The sequence below is a fragment of the Lissotriton helveticus genome, chromosome 4_1, assembly GCF_964261635.1.
Source record: "Lissotriton helveticus chromosome 4_1, aLisHel1.1, whole genome shotgun sequence".
In the NCBI taxonomy this organism is placed as follows: domain Eukaryota; kingdom Metazoa; phylum Chordata; class Amphibia; order Caudata; family Salamandridae; genus Lissotriton; species Lissotriton helveticus.
This window is the reverse complement of record NC_136063.1, coordinates 1,072,022,954-1,072,042,886: the sequence shown is the minus strand read 5'-3', so window position 1 is coordinate 1,072,042,886 and position 19,933 is coordinate 1,072,022,954. Positions and strand designations below refer to the sequence as shown.

At 46.0% G+C, this 19,933-nt stretch overlaps 1 protein-coding gene across 1 annotated transcript in view; it reads right to left on the bottom strand.

Annotated features, from left to right (window-relative positions):
* DNAH5 (dynein axonemal heavy chain 5) overlaps positions 1–19,933 on the bottom strand; it is a 5,174,212-nt gene that overhangs the window by 607,824 nt on the left and 4,546,455 nt on the right. The window contains exon 70 of the mRNA XM_078687662.1: positions 10,242–10,391. Coding sequence (XP_078543788.1) covers positions 10,242–10,391 — 150 coding nt within the window. The remainder of the gene's footprint in view (positions 1–10,241; positions 10,392–19,933) is intronic.

Below are 19,933 nucleotides of genomic sequence, written 5' to 3'. Positions count from 1 at the left end.
GACTGGGAGGACGACATGATACTCATGACGTTGGATGTTTCGTCCCTATACACTTCGATCAGACATGGGGATGGTCTTAAGGCCTTGGACTATTATCTTAACAAGGATTTACCTCAACCTACGGCACACAACAAGATGCTTGTCGATATGACCAAAATGTGCCTTGATCAAAATTTCTTCATTTTCAATGGCGCAATTTACCATCAGATAAGGGGTGTGGCGATGGGGGCCTGCTTCTCTCCTAGCTACGCGTGCTTGCACGTTGGGCTGTGGGAGGAGCAGGTCCTTGCCATTCAACATCATGAGATTATCTCCAATAACATTGCTATTTACTTGCGTTACATTGACAATGTTTTTATCATTTGGAGAGGTAATCATGATAGTGCCAGGGCCTTTGTAGATTTGATTAACTTGAACAACGTTAGCCTTAATTTCACAGTAAACTTGAGTTCTGATTGCATTTGTTTTTTGGATGTTGAAATTTTTGTGAAGGAATGTACTCTGAATACACGACTCTACAGGAAGCCCAGTGCGGGCAATACTATCCTGCACTCAAATAGCCAACATCCGGCTCACCTGATCCGGAGCATCCCCTTTGGGGAGATGCTCCGAATCAGGAGAATTTGTAGTACGGATGCCGAGTGTGCGGTTGCACAGGAGGCATGCAGAGTACGTTTTCTGGCCAGGGGCTACTCCTTAGATAGTATCATGAAGGCAATTAGGCGCTCTAATTCAGTGAGCAGACAGGAGGCTTTGATTCCCAAATCCAATAGAATTAACTTGGAGGTTCCCATGACAGAAGATCAACAAACGAGTTCTCCACGACTCATTTTGACTTTTAATCGTCAACATGGGGCTTTACGTAAAATCGTAAATAGCAATTGGAACTTGGTTTGCAGTGACCCGGTAATTGGTCACATAATAAATACCAAGCCCACGCTGACTTTTAGGAAGTCTCCTTCAATGTCCAAAGCCTTGGTCAGTAACACACTAGAACCCAAGACCTCTGCAACTTGGAAAGCATTAAAGAAGGGTTTCAAGACCTGTCCACAATGCAAAGCCTGCCGTTATGGTACTAATAGGACCCATTTTCAAAGTCCCTTCCAGCAACATCCAACTGCTATTTCAAAATGGCTCAACTGTAAATCTGAATATGCCATTTATGTGTTGGAGTGTCCGTGTGGGCTCCAATATGTGGGCAGCACTAAACTGCCCGCTCACAAATGGATACTCCAACACATACGTGCAATAACTGGGCATGATCAAAATTATCCGGTTGCCAGGCACTTTCAGGATAAACATTTAGGCATCCCTGACAAGCTCCGATATTTTTTTATTGATTGTGTCGAGCCTTCGAGGAGGGGAGGTGACCGTGAGGCCAAACTCCGCCTCCTCGAGACGAGGTACATCTTGGAGCTTAATACCAAGAACCCTCAAGGTCTCAATGACAGGGAGGACCTTTATACCTGTCTATAGGGTTCAGGAATTTGCCGATAAGACCTGTCCGGATATGTTGGATAAATCGTTGTTCTAGAATTGTTGTTTCCGTTTTTTGTACTTGTATATATAGATGAATTCTTTCTCATTCTTAATTTGAAATTTTAATGTAATTTGCGACAGATTATTGGTACTAATTTTATTATTGGATAATGATGATTTTTTTACCAAACTGTTTACACGTGAATGCTATATTTGCACCACCACTTTTTGCACTTTTCTTGTCTGTTAATCATTAACAGTGACTTGCCCACTTGGGCTTCATTCAGTTATAAATTGTCATATGGCTGTGGATAAATGCTGCTACCTTACATGATGAGCATCTTACTGTCAAAATATACTTTGGGCACAGCATAATAATGAGTTAACAATCTCTTTGTACATAGATATTACTAATTATCATGTATATATTTGTATGCTGTTTTTGATTACCGTCTTGCCCTGTAAATATGCTCCCTTGTTTATAAAATCGTCCTATATGATTTTATTAACTGTGCAATTCTCATTGAAATAATTAATGCTACGTTGTTTGCAGTCTTTGATTATTTGCATGAGTACAGCGTCCTATTATAGAGTACTTTTTCCATGCCTATGATTTGTTTTACTGCACTGTCACTTTAAAAGGTTTTGCTCGCTATGTGCAGCTTGTCATGTGATCAAGCCTCCTTGGAGGCGAAACGCGTCATGGCGGCAGCGCTGGCTTCATGTAAATAAATCTCTGTGCACCAGCACCCTTGGGTCGACTCTTTGTTGCGGAAAACTTTGGGCGGATTGTTTTCTCTTTGCCCGGTAGTGACAACACTCGGAATATATATATATATATATATATATATATATATATATATATATTCACTGAAAAAAACATAGGTTATACACCATATATAGTTAGGAATTAGCATTTAAAAAACCTTATTTTACTCACACAAAACCATTGAAATTCCATATATAGTTAGTTGCACTAACTATATATCGCGCACCCGCAATCCACTGCTGATCATGTCACATATTACATCATTCATGACATGGTCAGTGACATCACTGATGACATCACTGATGACATCTCAAATGACATCACTGATGACATCACTGATGACAACATCCAGTGACTGTATTTTTCTGTAAAGTTAAAATATGTCTTGAGTGGATGTATAAGTGTCTGGATGAAGGATTTAGTAGGTGCATGACTGACTGTATGAGTGAGTGATTAAATGTGTCTCACTGAATGCATGGGTTAGTGACTAAACTGTCCTAATTTGTGCATCATTATGTCTGTTGTTCTGTAAACTGCTGCATGTGTTGATCATTAGCTATACGAGAGGCTATATGTGTTATTAATTGGTTGCCCAAGTATTTCTATGGGAGATTGAGTTTGTGTGGGGGTGTCTGGAAGGTGTGTGACTCTATGCATAGATGTGTGAGCAGTTTATTCACTAGGTGTATGAGTTCAAGAGTGCATGTGGAAACAGCTACATGGGCAGTTGACTGTGTGCATGAGTGTATTGATGAGTGAATGGATATCTCAATGCTACATGTCATAGTAAGTACATATGTAAAACACAGTACATGTGAGAGTTGGCATATATAAATAACTGTGCATGAGAGCCACTGAATGAGTGAGTGGTTGTATCGATCATTGTGAACTTGTATCAGGGATTGTATAAGAGAGTAAATATGTGTTAGTATATGTTTCAATAAGTAAGGTGTGTTTAACTGTATAGTTGAAGAAATGGAGGTGAGATTGTTTCTTTGCATGACTGACTGGGTGTGTGAGTAACTCCATGGATGAGTGGCAGTGTGTGAGTGTCTGTTTACACTGAGTGTATCTAAGGTTATATTAGAGTCTGAAGAGGTTTATCGTATTAGCACAAGAATGATGTCAAATGAGATGTCATCAGTGATGTCATCAGTGATGTCATTTGAGATGTCATCAGTGATGTCATCAGTGATGTCACTGACCATGTCATGAATGATGTAATATGTGACATGATCAGCAGTGGATTGCGGGTGCGCGATATATAGTTAGTGCAACTAACTATATATGGAATTTCAATGGTTTTGTGTGAGTAAAATAAGGTTTTTTAAATGCTAATTCCTAACTATATATGGTGTATAACCTATGGTTTTTTCAGTGAATTTTCAAGGTTTTGTAAATGCTAATTCCAACTATATATGGTCTATAACCTATGGTTTTTTCAGTGAATTTCAATGGTTTTTTAATAGCAAATATCATAAGCTGTCGAATGTCAAGTACGTGGTAAGTAAAAACATTTTCGTGTTTATGCACACTGATCTGCTTTGAATACTGCCCCCCACCCCTCATTTCTATTAGGAGTACTCTCTCTTTGCAGATAGTGAAGGGTAGTTAACGCAGCCCTTTGCCCCCGTTGTAATCCGTCGTGCCTGCTTCTCTCTCCATTTGATTGATTGTTCTCTTTGGTTCATTCTCTATTTACAAACAAGCACAGAGTCGCAATACTCTGTTTAGTCTTTGCAGATAGCGAAAAATCGTGTAAAAAAACAAAAGGAATCGAGCAAAATCAGTAGGCCACTAATGGGATCTCTTTTTGACCTCGCTAAAATAGAAACATTAGGAACAACCTGTTGAAAATAGCAATGCGTATGTACATAAGCGGCGTTCATTTGTGTTCACAGTACCCCTTGTTGATTGTTTCAATCGAGCATTGAATTGTTCGAAGTTAATTCTCTTAAGGATCTTCTCTACCTGCAAACGAGGAAGAATAGGAATATTCTCTCTCCCTTTGCAGATAGTGAAGGGTAGGTAACGCAAGCCTTTAACACGTCGTACCTATTTCATTCCTCATTGATTGATTGATTGTCCGAACATTGACTGTTTGGGAATTAGTTCTTTTTGGAGGTATTCCCTGTTTGCAAATAAACGTAGGAAAATCTTTGCAAGTAGTGAAAGGGTACGTAATGCGGACCTTTCTCCCCCGTTGTAATCTGTCATGCCTATCTACTCCCCACTGATTGATGCACCTTTTTCACCCGGACCATTTACTAGAGATACGTCATCTGGCCCGACCAGAGAGCACCCCTAGTGAAAAGGACATATGCAATAATAACGAAGTGATCACTGTATCCTGTTAACAGAAACTTTACCATGAAACAACCTGGAAAGAAAAAAATAGGAAAACGAAAATCAGTAGGCCACTGATGAACATGAACTTTTATTAAACAACAAACAAAGAAACGATAACATAACGTAATGATAAAACCTATTAATGTCCTAGAAACAAGAAAACGTTAAAGTATGCCAGTGGTGAGAGACCAGAAAAACAGTCCGAGAAACCAAATCACCCCTCGCTGTCCCAACTCATGCACTCTGAAAGTTCAAAGTTTTGAGGAGTGCTTGTAACATTGTCTGAAGCCTATTTGCAATTGCTTCATCTTCACTATTCTTAAAGTAAGTGGGGGCTGTTGTGATGCGGTGCCACCCTGAACCGCTTGACGGAGGCCCCCGAGGGACGGTGTCATGTCGCGGACTCGGAGGGGGCGCTTGGCTCCGGCCCCCTCCCCAAGTCGTGTTGCCCTGGTGTGGCCTGAGATCGCCCCCGACATAGGTGGCCGGCTCCCGGGGTCAAGCGGAACTTTTTTCCTTTTGGTGACTCTTCCATTCTTCACCTTGTCCCACAATCCGTTTCACCTAAAGACACGCTGTAGTGGGGCACCCCTTTTCCGTTTCATTTGCCATTCAGCCCGCTTTTGCTACACTGTGCCTCTTCCGCTATTCAGCTGTTTACCGCCCGCTCTTTCGACTACAGCGTCTCGCTCACCATGTACTTGAGTTGCTCCCGCTCTTGCGGTGCAGCGATAGGCGGCTGCCACAGGACTCTCAAAATGGCGGCCATCTCTTCAGATTTGGGCGTGGTCCACTAAAATGGGCCTGCGACACCTTGGAACTCGGACGCTTGTCTGCTAGAGCTTGGGCTCCATTCTCGAAAGCGTCCCCTCATCCTTGAAGATTCTACAAAAGTCTTGGGGGCCCCCGACTCCCGCAGGCTTCTGGTGGGGAGCGCCTAGCATGATTGCTCGTGGAATGGCCACGACGGAGCTACGAAATGGTGGTGCTCTCATGCTAACGCCAGCTTCAGTCTGAAACATCCAGAAACACTGTAGACTACCAATTCGATCAGTTCCGGTAGCGCTCCAACGTGACCCGGTAGAGAAGAACTTGCCCTCCCCTCTTTGACTGATGGTTCTTTTTGCCTGTCCCTTCTGTTGTCATTTAACAGAACTATTTAGCCTGCTGAAAGGGGTTGTGTGCCGTCCGCTGGTTGGTGGAGACATTTTGACTATATTCTGGACCTGCGTTGTCGCGTAATGCGTCATATGACGCGCCGCGAAAGAAAGTTTAATAAATTATGAAACACAATAAACAATCCTTAAAAAATAAAAAAAATAAAAAATAATCAACAAAACCAACAATCAATTAACATACAGTATTTGAAAAGTCTATCATTCATTTTTCATTGCAGTACGCTGCCCAGAAAGCTTCCCGGTTCCCGGACCGGGCGCTACCCACGCAAAAAAACAAAAAAAAAATTTTTTTTTTGCCCCGCGGGGCCCTTTTAAAGCCTCCACATTAAACCTAGGGGGTCAGGGAGGATCTACTATGCCCCCTTATGGTTATTTGCCCCTTTGTTTTGGCCTCCTCTTGTCTCTCGATCCTACCGAGAGACAAGATGGCGGCCGCTACGGACTTTTTGGAATGTTGACAGACGCCAGAGAACCAATCAGCTTCGCTTCACAAAGCTCCGTTGCGCGAAAAGTACGCGTCCTGCGCCGCTGCCCGGTCCGCTGTTACAGATATATATCTTTTTTTAAACGTTAATTTCTCAAAATCCACTGGAGCACATATATTGAGACCTACAAAAGGCACATCGGGCTACCAGTCCCTACAATTTTGCCAAGTTTCGTGCAAATCTATTCAGCCGTTCGGGCTAAAAGTGAGGCTAACCGCCCTATGGAAAAATCAATGTTAAAAACACGTTTTTGGACCCCCCTTTTTTCTCGGCCCCCCCTTGACGAAACCCCCCCAAATTTTCAGGGGCTGCTCAGAAACAAAATGTGCCATTTTCCTCAAAATTTCAGCCAATTCCGTCCACAAACGCCAAAGTTATTAGACATAGAATTTTCAAAAAACCCATAGGGAAAAAATCCTAACTATATATACCTACTGGCGACCGCCAGTAGGTAATATATATATATATATATATCCGTTTCACTTCCTCCAACGAAACCGGGACACATTAACTGCGGTGCAAAACAGGGTCAGAGGGTTTCCTGCCAAAAATACTCCGTTTCACAGAAACGCTTGAAAAAGCGAACAATGCACTCTTTTTCCAGTTTTAAATACCATTACTTCAGACCAAAAGATCGTATTTCATATTCTTCATATTTATTCCAGCATAACAACAGTGCATGGAACCAACCCAACGCGATTCACCGAACACTCGGCTTGATCACGGGTGAATTGTGTTCCTCAAAAACATATTTTAAATAAAGTTTCACATACCACTTCCTGGTGATAACATAAACAAAGGACTATGGTTCGTCTCATCAAGGAAGCAGCCATATTGGAACAGTGTCTTGCTAGCAAAGTGCCCAGCAATTCTTACATTCATATCTCTCTTACAGAGAAAGTAATAAACATTTCATGCCTATACAGGTTGCTTATATTCTCAAATACTCTTACATCTCAATCATGATTTAAATTGGTTTGTTCCCCAGTGGGAGTTTCCAACAATATTATTATGAACATAAACGAAGGGCTATGATACATCTCAATTGGAACAGCCCTACTGGGATAGTGTCCTGTTGATACAGGTTCTTAGACTTATATCTCCCATGTCGAAAGGAAATAATAAACATGTACCCATATAGGTTACTCAAATTATCAATCAACTATCCTTCTCAAACAAAAGTAGACACGTTTAGGTCGGAGCGTCCCAAGCAGGTAAAAGTCAAAATAAACCCCAAGTGGGGTAAATATAAATCATATCCATGTATGTGGCCCATTAATACATTCCATCTTGTTCATTCAATCTTCCTCAGTGGGAAAAAACCTGTATGGAAAGAAACAAATTCTTCAATTTTCAGTTCACTATAAATCGTTCTAATCGCAATTTGCTCAAATTTTTTGTGATTGACAAAATACCCTCCATGAAAAGAGGGGGTGACAAAATACGTAGGCTACGACAGTTAGAGAGCAAATACATTCTGGACCTAGATACCCGTATACCTGGGGGGCTGAACTCTGAGGAGGAATTGAAATGGCACTTGGGCGAGTAAACTAGTATAACTGTGATTAGAATTTGAATTGTATATATTTGTGATGCATTCTCCTGTCCATGCTCCTCATGGTTTTAATTCACATTTTATGTTTATCACTTTTTTCACATTTAATGTTTGTGTCGCACTGTTTGGATTCGAGTCATCAAGGATTTATAGTGAACTGAAAATTGAAGAATTTGTTTCTTTCCATACAGGTTTTTTCCCACTGAGGAAGATTGAATGAACAAGATGGAATGTATTAATGGGCCACATACATGGATATGATTTATATTTACCCCACTTGGGGTTTATTTTGACTTTTACCTGCTTGGGACGCTCCGACCTAAACGTGTCTACTTTTGTTTGAGAAGGATAGTTGATTGATAATTTGAGTAACCTATATGGGTACATGTTTATTATTTCCTTTCGACATTGGAGATATAACTCTAAGAACCTGTATCAACAGGACACTATCCCAGTAGGGCTGTTCCAATTGAGATGTATCATAGCCCTTCGTTTATGTTCATAATAATATTGTTGGAAACTCCCACTGGTGAACAAACCAATTTAAATCATGATTGAGATGTAAGAGTATTTGAGAATATAAGCAACCTGTATAGGCATGAAATGTTTATTACTTTCTCTGTAAGAGAGATATGAATGTAAGAATTGCTGGGCACTTTGCTAGCAAGACACTGTTCCAATATGGCTGCTTCCTTGATGAGACGAACCATAGTCCTTTGTTTATGTTATCACCAGGAAGTGGTATGTGAAACTTTATTTAAAATATGTTTTTGAGGAACACAATTCACCTGTGATCAAGCCGAGTGTTCGGTGAAACGCGTTGGGTTGGTTCCATGCACTGTTGTTATGCTGGAATAAATATGAAGAATATGAAATACGATCTTTTGGTCTGAAGTAATGGTATTTAAAACTGGAAAAAGAGTGCATTGTTCGCTTTTTCAAGCATTTCTGTGAAACGGAATATATATATATATATATATATTTATTTATATATATATATATATATATATATATATATATATATATAGAGAGAGAGAGAGAGAGAGAGAGAGAGAGAGAGAGAGAAAGAGTGTTAATACTACTAAAATGTGTGGTGAAGGTCCACGTTGTACTGTCATGCGTTGTAAAGGTCAGTGCTTGGTAATGGCAATAGTGGTAATGCCATACATCCTAAAAAAAGTGTTGGAAATGTAGAATACCATTACCAAGTAATGAAAGCTGCCCTTTGAAATGCTATCCAATGGGGAAAACAAAATATATTTTGAAAAAGTGTTTTAGGTGAAAAGCTGCAATTGTGTAATGTCAAAGTGATTCACCAGACCACTGCAATATTACAAAACAAAAAGTTAATTGTTGGCGACTGTACCGGATGTAAGCAGGTTATTTTGATGTCATTGTAATATGGATATTATTGCACAGTAACTATTTTTTAATACAGCCTCAATTGCCCATGATAAACATTGAGACCAATGGTGAAACCGTCTGACATATTACAAGGGAAGGAAACATAGCTATTGCAAAAGTTAAACAACGGAGGCAAACTCAGCTTCTGCCATACTTTCACCAGCCACTCAACAGCAGAAATGTCTGTTTAATTTGAAAATGAACATAACCCATGTGTGATTCACGTGCATAGCTGCTATTGTACTGGGCGAACTAAGCTGCTAAGCAGAGGATAAGTAAAAAGAGAGAGAGATAAAAAAAAGTGGTGTCTGCATGGAACATACAAGAGATTCCATCAAAGGGAAAGTTGCCGTAACCATCTCTGATTGATTGCCTCAAGGCATAGGGATGTATCATGATCCTCTAACTATGCGCCATGGTTTAATACATTGGACCACTTTTACTGCCTGGATACAAACGATCATATGACGCCAAAGTATTTGATATTTTTCCGACTACAAGACATTTCTAAGGAATATCACAAGGCGACACTACTTCCAACTTGCTCGAGATTATAATTGCGAACATCCGGGCCATCACTAATCTGAAAGAAGGACGGGCTCCCTTTTCCCGAGTTATCAAATTTGGGTTTCCAAGAAAGTCAATAAAGCCTTGAAAAAGCCCTGTGGGCGAAACGCGCGTCGGATGCTGTGGTGCTATTCTCTGTTAACTTGAAATTAAAAGCTTTCATCTAACAGAAGATTGTGACTGGACCATTGCATCTTTCTTTGGGATAATAAGAACTCTGGACTATAGGGCATAGAGACACTGCGGTATTGTTTGGAGAGTAACACAAACATATTGGATCATAGAAATAATGAGAATGTGTGCTCAGGTGTTATGTATTCAATCATGTGCATAATATATAGAAGGTTTCACAATACAATGTTAAAAATATTTTTCTAAATGTGGCTAGTTCCAATTTGCGCATTGGCCCAAAACTAGAACTTGCTTAAATATTACACTTTGACATTTGAGGTCACCTGAGCAATGGTTCTATCTGGACACCATGACCGAATTAAAAGGAGACGTCTGAAGCAGTCCAGCGTTTGATCATAACCACTAGGAACCATCTCCTCCTCTGGTGCTTCTCTGTCAAACCAGAGTTTCCATTGCTTCTCATTTCGTGTGATCTAAGTGCAACATGAGTAAAAAAAAGGGTTAGTAGGGAAAAAGGCAAGGAAACAAAGGGAGGCTAATGTTCATTCCAACGAAGGAGAAACTAGTAAATGTGGCAGATGGGATGAGAAAAAAAGTGGACACAGCATACACATCACTTGCAGAATGCTGTCTGTGTTTTTACAGATTGGAGACTAAATTTGCACTACAGAAGGAAATTACACCAGAAACAAAATCACTGTTGCACCACAGTAGTTAAACATTCTAACTCTGATAGAGCTGGAACTTCAGTGTGATCAAGGTAAAATTTCCCCAATTGAAACTAAAGAACAAGTTACTTACCTTCAGTAACGCCTTATCTGGTAGAGGCTTTACCTAGCCACAGATTCCCTACCTTAGATTTATCCCTAGGCGTAAGACCGGATCCAGAATTTTTTTGTGAGCAGTACCTCTGAGGGCTGGTAGGTGGCGTTGTTTGCCTTCGCGTGGAGTTGTCCGTGCCAGAAGTGACCTATATAAGCGCTGCACTCACTTCACTGATGTCAGTTTCTTTTCTCAACTTTCCACACTAGGACACTGACCCACGAAGAACACTGACCACTAGTTCCCATGAGGGTTTACAGAGCAGGGAGGATGGGTAGGCTGCTAAGGAATCTGTGTCTAGATTGAGTGTCTACCACATAAGGCATGCCCCTCTGATAGAGACTACTAGCTGTAGGTTCCTTACCTTAGAATAGATACCCCAACAATACTTCCCTAGAAGTGGGTCTGCGAAACTGTCTCACACTAAAAAGTCCTGCAGGACCAAATGAGCAATTTTTCTGACCAGACGGGCCTGACTGTCCAGGCAATAATGCTTTGTGAGCGTGTGTAGGGAAGACCACGATGCTGCCTGGCAAATGTCTAGGACTGGAACTCTGTGTGCTAGTATCGTGGTTGCAGCCTTAGCTCTGTTGGAATGCACACACAAGCCCTCAGGAGGTTGCTTTTTGGCCAATGCATAGCAGATCTTAGTGGGGAGATGGTCGTGGCTCTCCCCTTCTTCACTCTGACATACCCCATGGAGAGTTGGTTGTTTACCTGGAACTCTTATGTGTGGTCAATGTAGAACGACAATGCTCTTTTTTCGGTCCAGTCTGTGGAGTCACTCCTCTTTTGTAGATGGAGTGGCGGAGAGTAAAAGGTAGACAGGGTGATGGACTGGCCTATTTGAAAAGGAGTGACAACTTTCGGTGATAAGGAATTTATATACAAAGAACCAGCTTGTCTGGTAAGATGTTCTGATACGGAGGCTTAGATAACAAAGCCTGAAGCTCACTGACCCTCCGGACAGATGTTATTGCCACAAGGAAGGTTGTATTGATGGTATGAATCAGAAAAGACAGTTGTCGAGCAGCTCATAACGAGTACACATCAGGAAAGTAATAACTAGATTAAGGTACCACAGAGGCATGATGATGGGTGAAGGTGGAAACATGTTGTAGACCTTTCGAAAAAAAGCTATTTACAACAGGGGATTTAAAAGGGATGACTGATCTGTAAACAGCAGGAAAGCTGAGATGGCAGAAATATAGCCTTTTTAGGTGCCCAAAGCAGAGCCCTGCTGGGCAAGAAAACGAACAAGGAGAAGGGCTTGGGAGACGTGAGCAGAAAGAGGGTCAACTTGTTTCTCTGCACACCATACCACAAACTTATCCCAGCGGCAGGTTTACACTGTCTTGATAGAGGGACGCATGGCAGCCAAGAAATAACATTGCAGACTTCAGGCGAAGCTCAAAGGCTGTCAACTGTCGCCGCTCCATCTCCATTAATGAAGGCAGAGTGTTGAAAGGTTTGGGTGGAGAACCATCCCCTGTTGCTGCAAAAGAAAATCCTCCTGAAGGGCAGCCTGATTGGAGAACCGATGGGCATACTCAAAAGCTCGGGATACCAAACTTTCTGAGCCCAGTCTGGAGCCACAAGGATGAAATGGACTCTGGGCAGGAGTGGTATGTGCGGAAAGGTACACAGGAGGCTTGAGCTCCACTCGAGACAAAATGTGTCTCTGAGTGAGAGCCGCCTTGGAAACTCCAGCATGCAGAACTGCTAACATGACGTGCTCTCTGCACGCAATATCTAAGGCTCTCCCCACTGCTGAAAGAGACCTTGCCCCACCACCGAATCCAAGATGCCATTCATGATCCACTACACATCTTCGGCTGAGTTCGCCACCCTGGTGTTTAGAGAACCCGCCAAGTGTTTAACCACCAGGGATATGCCCAGACATTCCACTCATGTCCAGAGGCGCAGGACCTCTTGACAGAGAGTCCATGACCCCTCCCGCTCTGTTTGTTGCAGTACCACAAAGAGGTGGTGTTATCTGTGAACACTTGCACTAGCCTTCCCTTGATGAAGGGTAGAAAACTTTCATTCCTAGCCGGTTTGCCTGGAGCTCCAGTAGGTTGATGTGGAGTCTGGTTTCAGCTGGGGACCAGAGGTCTCTGATCTCCACCTCTCCCAGATGGCCGCCCCATTCCACAAGTCACGCATCTGTCACCGGTGTCAGAGCTGGTGGGGGAAGGTAGGGGGGTCTGCCGCTGACCCATTTGCGGTTCGTTAACCAACACTACAGATCTTTTGCAGTTTCTTCCGCGATGTGGTCCATGTCAAAGAGATTTCCCTTATTCTGTGCCCACTGGAACTTCAGGTCCCATTGCTGACTCTTACATGCCAGTGTGTATGTTTCACAAGTAGGCCGTCCCATCCCAGGAGTAACGCATCCATCACTACTGTGAACTCTGGTTGGGGAAGGGAGAGGGATCTGCCTCTGGCCCAATCCTGGTTTGTAAGCCATCACTACAACTGACTTGCAGTCCCCTCCGAGATCTGAATGACATTGGAAAGATTCCCCTGATGCTGTACCCACTGGAACTTCAGGCCCCACTGCAAAGCCCGGATATGCCATCTGTCATGATCCACTAGCAGGCTGCAGGAGGCCATGAGGTCCAGCTGCTTCAGGGGCATTCTCACCGAAATCCGGGATAGAGGCTGAAACATCGGTATCATAGCTTGAATATCCCAGACTCGCTGTTTGGGAGGAAAGACCCAAAACTGTGCTTTTTCCAGAACCGCCTTTGTGAAAAGGAGCTTCTGAGAGGGAATCAGGTGCGACTTTTGACACCTTTATAGTGAACCCCAGGGAGTGCAGGAGGTTGACTGTAGTCTGAAGGTTGGAGACGACTGCTTGGGACCAGCCTGCGTTCAACAGCCAGTCACTGAGATAGGAAAAGACTGGTACCCCTAATCTCCGCAGATGAGCTGTAACTACCGGCATCACCTTGGGGAACAACTGAGGGGTGCTGGTAAGGCCAAATGGGAGAATGGTGAACTGAAAGTGCTCGTGGCCTACCATGAACCGCAGGTAACGCCTGTGGGCAGGCGGGACATAAGCGAGAGTGAACATTTTGAATTTCTGCTTGAGGGAGAAATTGAGATGGTGCAGGTTTAGAATAGGACAAAGGCCTCTGTCCTTACTGGGCACCAAATAATAGGGGGAATAACAACCACAACCAACTTCTGGTATCGGCACCCTCTCTATGGCTCTCTTGGCCAAGAGAGCAGTCACTTACTGGCTGTGTAAGAAGAGATTGTCCTCCGTCAGCCTCTCACAAGTGGGTGGCATGGGTACAGGGGTAGTCACAAAGGGGAGGGAGTAGGCCCAAGGGAGTAGCCCCTTCGGATAATCTGGAGAACCTTGCGGTCTGATATTATCGACCTCCAGTGTTGCAGGTGATTGCGTATCCGGCTATCCACTGATTGCACATGATGGTTGGAGGACGAAATAAAGAGGTTTGGAGGCTACAGCTGCTAGTGGGGGTGGTGGACTGGCCCAACCTCTGGCTGCCCGACTTACAGGGTGTGGGTGTACTGCATCCTTGGCCACACAAAGGCTGGGGAGCTTGTGTGCTGTGGTGGCAGGGTGGGTAAGGACATGGCTGAAAGCCCATTCTGTGGCCACGAAAGGATCAATAGGTGGACTGGTATTGGCAGGCGGCCACGGAAAAGCCCAAAGACCTGGCAGTAGCTCTGCAACCCTTAGTCCACCTCATCTCCAAAGAGACAGAAGCCATTAAAGGCCATATCCATAAGCAAGGCTTTGGACATCCCATGAAATTCAAGTTGTTCTCAGCCGTACAAGGGGCTGTAAGGGCATCAACGATTAAATCTCTCTGGCTAGCAAGTCAGTTGTATCCAGCCCATATCTGATCGTGAACTTGGCTGTCTCTCTCCCATCTACCATACCTGGGGAGAGTATGGCCCGGGCGTCCTCCTCCAGGACCACAGGCAACACATGCTAAACCGAATCCCACAGTGCATGAGAGTAATAGCACAAAAGGCAAGCAGTGTTCACAGACCACAGTGCCAGGCAAGTGGAAAAACAAAGTATTCTGGCCTAACGTGTCCAGCTTGAATTTCCTATACGGTGTTGTGGTAGGGAGTGCGGCAGGGTTTACACGCCGGGGGCTGCATGAGGAATTTGTCTTCCCTAAGGGGGGCAATGGCGGTGGTCAATTTTCCTTTTCACAGGAGCCCTTATGCTGTGCTTGGACCAGGTCCCAAGCAGGACGTCAATAAGGGCTTCATTAAATGGGAGAAATGGTTCAGAGGGGTCATATCCAGCTAAAGTACCTCTGCAAAGACATTAGTTTTGACTGCCACTGAGGGTAGGCTAAGGTTCAGTACCTTGGCCGCCTTTCTCACCACCACTGCTAAAGAAGCTGCCTCCTCCGTAGCCATGGTAGGAGGAGAGACCATGCCAGTATCTGGGGATGCATCCAGTTCACTGGTGTCTGTCAAATCCTCACACCTGTCCATGTTGGGTTCTAGGGGTTGGTATTTCTCAGGGTCTGGTGGCCCCTACCAATCTTTCTTTCCGTAGGAATAGGGCTTAGGCTCTGGCCTAGTGGTTATGGCTCCAGTTGACGTCGGAGTCGGATGACACCCCTCTGGCTCTGTGTCAGTGTTGCAGATGAGAATGGGGACAGCGCTTGCACTGCCAGAAGCATCGATGATGCCAAGGGCATCGAAATCGGGACTGGAGCTTGGGAGGTCAAGATTGTACAACCTGTGTTGGTCCAGATCCATTCATGGATCCAAGGGCCCCACTGGAGCTGGGGGCGGACCCGCCAGCAGGGTACCAGGAGGGGCACCTACCGACTCTGCAGAGTCTCAAGGCATGCCAGCTGGGATTAGCCACCCAAAACTCCTCAAACCAGTCAATTGACCCAATCGCAATTTATAAGCCACCACTGCAATTGTTGTGCAGTGCCCTCCGAGATCTGGACATGATCGGACAGGTTGCCCTGATGCTCTGCCCACTGGAACTTCAGGTCCCACAGCAGAACCCACATATGCCATCTGGCATGTTGCACCAGTAGGAAGCAGGAGGCCATTAGCCCCAGGAGCTGGAGGGTCATCCTGACTGAAACCCGGGATAGAGGCTGTAAAATCGGAATCATAGCCTGAATATCCCGGACTCGCTGCTTGGGTGGATAAACCCGGAACTGCGTCATATCCAGAACCTCTCTGATGAAAGGGAGCTTCTGAGAGGGACTCAGGTGCGACTTTGGCAGGTTGATGGAGAACCTCAGCAAATGCAGGAGATCGGCCGTAGTCTGGAGGTGGGAGATGACTGTCTGGGGCAAGCCCGCCTTCAACAACCAGTCGTCGAGGTAAGGAAAGACTGACACCCCTGACCTGCGCAGATGAGCTGCGACCACCGCCATCCCTTTGGTGAACACCCGAGGGGCGCTGGTAAGGCCGAAGGGGAACACGGCAAACTGAAAATGCTCCTGGCCTACCCTGAACCGTAGGTAACGCCGGTGGTCCGGCAGGACGAGGATGTGAAAATATGCGTCCTGCAAGTCCAACGCTACCATCCAGTCTTCAGGGTCGAGGGCAGCCAAGACCTCAGCCAAACCTGTTGAACTTCTCCTTCCGGAGGAAGCGATTGACATTCCTGAGGTCCAAGATGGGGCGCAGGCCCCCTTCTGGTCCCCAAGAAGGCGCAGGTCCTTCTTTGGGACCAGAATGTAGTGGGAATAATAACCACGCCCTACTTCTGGCCCAGGAACGCGCTCGATGGCCCCATTGGCCAGGAGGGCCATGACTCCCTGCAGGAGAAGTGCAAAGTGATCCCCAAGCATGCGGTGGAACTGAGGTTGCATGGCAGGCAGGGCAGACTCGAAAGGGAGGGAGTAACCCCGCAGGACAATTTGCAGCACCCACCTGTCCGAAGTGACAGAATGCCAGTGGGGGAGGTGATGTTGAATCCTTGCCACCCTCAGGTGTGGGGTGCACCCCAAAGCTTGGACTAGGAAGGCTTTGAGGCAGATGCTGGGGGAGCGGAGGTGGACTGACCCACCCGTTGGCCCCCTGTGCCGCCACGGCGGCCTCCACGCCTGCGCTGAGGTTGGTTCTGTGCAGGCTTCTGGCTGAACGAATGTGCAGGGGCACCCCTTCCATGGCCACAAAAGGAAGGAAAGGGAGACGTGGCCGGGTGTGAGGTGGAAAGACCTAAGGACTTGGCCGTAGCCCGCGAGTCCTTAAAACGCTCCAGCACATTGTCGGTTTTATCGCCAAACAGGCGAGTGCCATCAAAGGGCACATCCATGAGAGAGCATTGGACATCTGGCGAGAACCCGGTAGATCTCAACTAGGTGTGGCGACGAAGCGCCACAGTCATAGAAATTGCCCTACCCAGTGAGTTTGCGGTGTCAAAGCCACACCGAATGGCGAACTTAGCCGCATCTTTACCCTCGGGAACCGCTTGAGACAGCACAGCTTGGGTCTCTTCAGGACACTGAGGCAACACCTGCGCAACTGTATCCCACACCGCATGGGAATAGCGTCCAATAGGCACGCAGTGTTCACAGACCGCAGCCCTAAGCTGGCTGAAGAGAACAACCGCTTGCCAAACTGCTCCAGCTTCTTAGAGTCCTTATCCGGCAGGGCCGTGGGAAAGGCACTCTGGGATGACCAGACTCTCGGGCGTAGGATGAGTGGTGTGGAAGGCAGGGTCACCCGCCGCCGGGCGATGATGCCTGGCAACGTTCTTATCCACAGGGGCCTATGTGGCTGGTCGTGACCAAGTGCCCAGTAAGATGTCAATGAGTGTGTCATTAAATGGTAGTAGGGGCTCCGACGAAGTGGGCGCTTTCTGGAGCACCTAAGTGAGGAGATTTGTTTTCAGGGCCACCATAGGGAGTTCAAGGTTGAGGACCTCAGCTGCCCGACGGAGCACCACCATGTAAGAGGAGCCCTCCTCCATGGTAGGTGGGGGAGAAGCAAACCCCGGGTCAGAGGAGACATCAAGGCCACCAGCTTCCTCATCCACCCAGTCCTGCTCAGAGTCACACTGACAAGCGAGAGGGTCCTCGGACTCCACACAGTCATCCTCCACCTCTGCCGTATGTGGTACAGGCTGCGGTGGCAGGGCAGGGGCTGGGGAAGGAACAAACGGCGCCGGTAATGGCGTCGGAAACGGCGCCAGACGGCGCCGAACCGGTGCTGTGTACCAGTGCCGATCCCAGGCAGGAACAAAATTGTCCTGGAACCTGGGCAGGGGCGGAACCAATAGTATCCACTGTGGCGCTGGAGGTGGAGTCCAGGGTGGCATTGGGGACGGAGCCTGCAGCGGGGGACCTTGTGGCACCGTGGCCGGAGCAGGCGGCACAGGATCCTGCGGCACTGGGATTGGAGCTGCAGGTGCCACCGACAGCCCAACAGGATCTTGACACGGGACTTCGGGGCCCGAGGGCGCGCCGGCGGGAGCCCGAGGCCTAAACAGGCGGTCCATGGCAGCAAGAAATTCTTGCATTGGTGTGGGAGTCGCCGACAGACCCAGATAAAGTGGGTAGGCCATGGAACTCCCGGGCTCCGAAGGAGCCACGGGGTCAGAACCCCGTGACCTCTCATTTGTATCCGGGGACCGACAAGGGGATGTCGGAGAGCGGCAACGCTTGTTTGACTTCTTTTTGTGTTGTCTCTTACACGAATCCGAGGGCGAAGACTTGGAACCCGAGGAGCGTGGACGGTGGCTCCGTGAGCGTTCTCTGGAGCGGCCCCATGACCTTGAACGGTGCTGGGACGAGTACCGGTCCTCAAGCAGCTTCCGGCGTCGCTCCCTCAAGCCCTTTGGGGTCATGGCCCGACAGCCCAAACAGGACCGAGAGTCGTGGTCGTACTCCAGGCAGTAGAGACAGACGTTGTGGGGGTCCGCCACTGACATATTGCGACGGCAGGCCCCGCAAGACTTAGCATCCAGGCATCCCTACGTGCACCAGAGTGGATTCACAGGAGACTGAAAGTCTCAAAAAGATAGTAAACAAGCACTGGCATAGCCAATAGGTCTCGCCTTTGGGACCTTATAAGTGTTTAGCTATGCAACAGTTTTTGTTGCACCAAGGATATTGTGCTGCATAACTAAATACTTATAAGGTCCCAAAAGCGAGACCTATTGGCTATGCCCGTAAGAAAGTTCAAGTTTTGGAGTAGAACTTGGAACACGAGCAGGAAACAACGTATGCAATAATCACGCCGGGAATGAGAGAAAACAGGCAGAAAAAGTACTAAAAATCAATGTGGAGCACAAAGGCAACTATAAATGTGAACGTTTAAAAGAACCAATAAATGCTATTGTTAAACTAAAGACTCAGATACTTTTAACAGACGGCAGTGAGATACACTGCAAGCCTATTTACAAATATAGAACTAATGTTGGAGGAAGAATGCTCACCGGTAATGAAAGAAAACAGACAGCAGGCAGAGAGAGTGCCAAACATGTAGCGGAGCTCAAACATGAGCTGAGCAGTAAACGCCGATAATACACACACAGTGATGGAGTACGCCGATAATACACACAAAGTGATGGAGTAGAGATTAGAACACGAGCAGGAAACATAAATAAACATGTGTGCTGAGAACACCAAAGCTGCGTTTGTGCTTGGAGGGTGGGAGGAGGGCACCTAACGTCAGGCGGGAAGAGGGAAAGCCAAAATTAAAAAGAAGCAGCGATGGAAGGGAAATGCTACGTTTGTACTATTTTCACTTGCAACAATTATTTAAAAATGTACATACGCTCCCTAATGCCCCTCGGCGATGTCCGTGCTGTAGGCAATTAGAGCCCACATCCGTCAGTAAACATCCCAGCTGGCGACTGAGCACCGTGAAAGTAATCCGAGGCCGAGTGGGTGCCAGGGCCTCTTTCTGCCTAACTTGATGCACTCGGAAAGGGTGTGGAAAGGGAAACAATGCATTTGTGCTTGAAAGGTGGGAGGGCGAAAGCAAAAAATAAAACAAGGGATAATTGTTTGCCGGGGTGGAGGGAATGAAGGAAGTGGTGGGAGCCGGCGTGAAAAAAAGAAAGGCGGGCCGTTATTGTTGCTGACTAAGAGCGAGCTGCATGACGTGGTGCTTAATAAAAAAAGTAACCCCGTTTGAGCCTCAATCGGAAATTAATGTTTTACTCGATGCGATTTCTTCATTAAACGCGTGCGTTTACAATATATACCCAAGC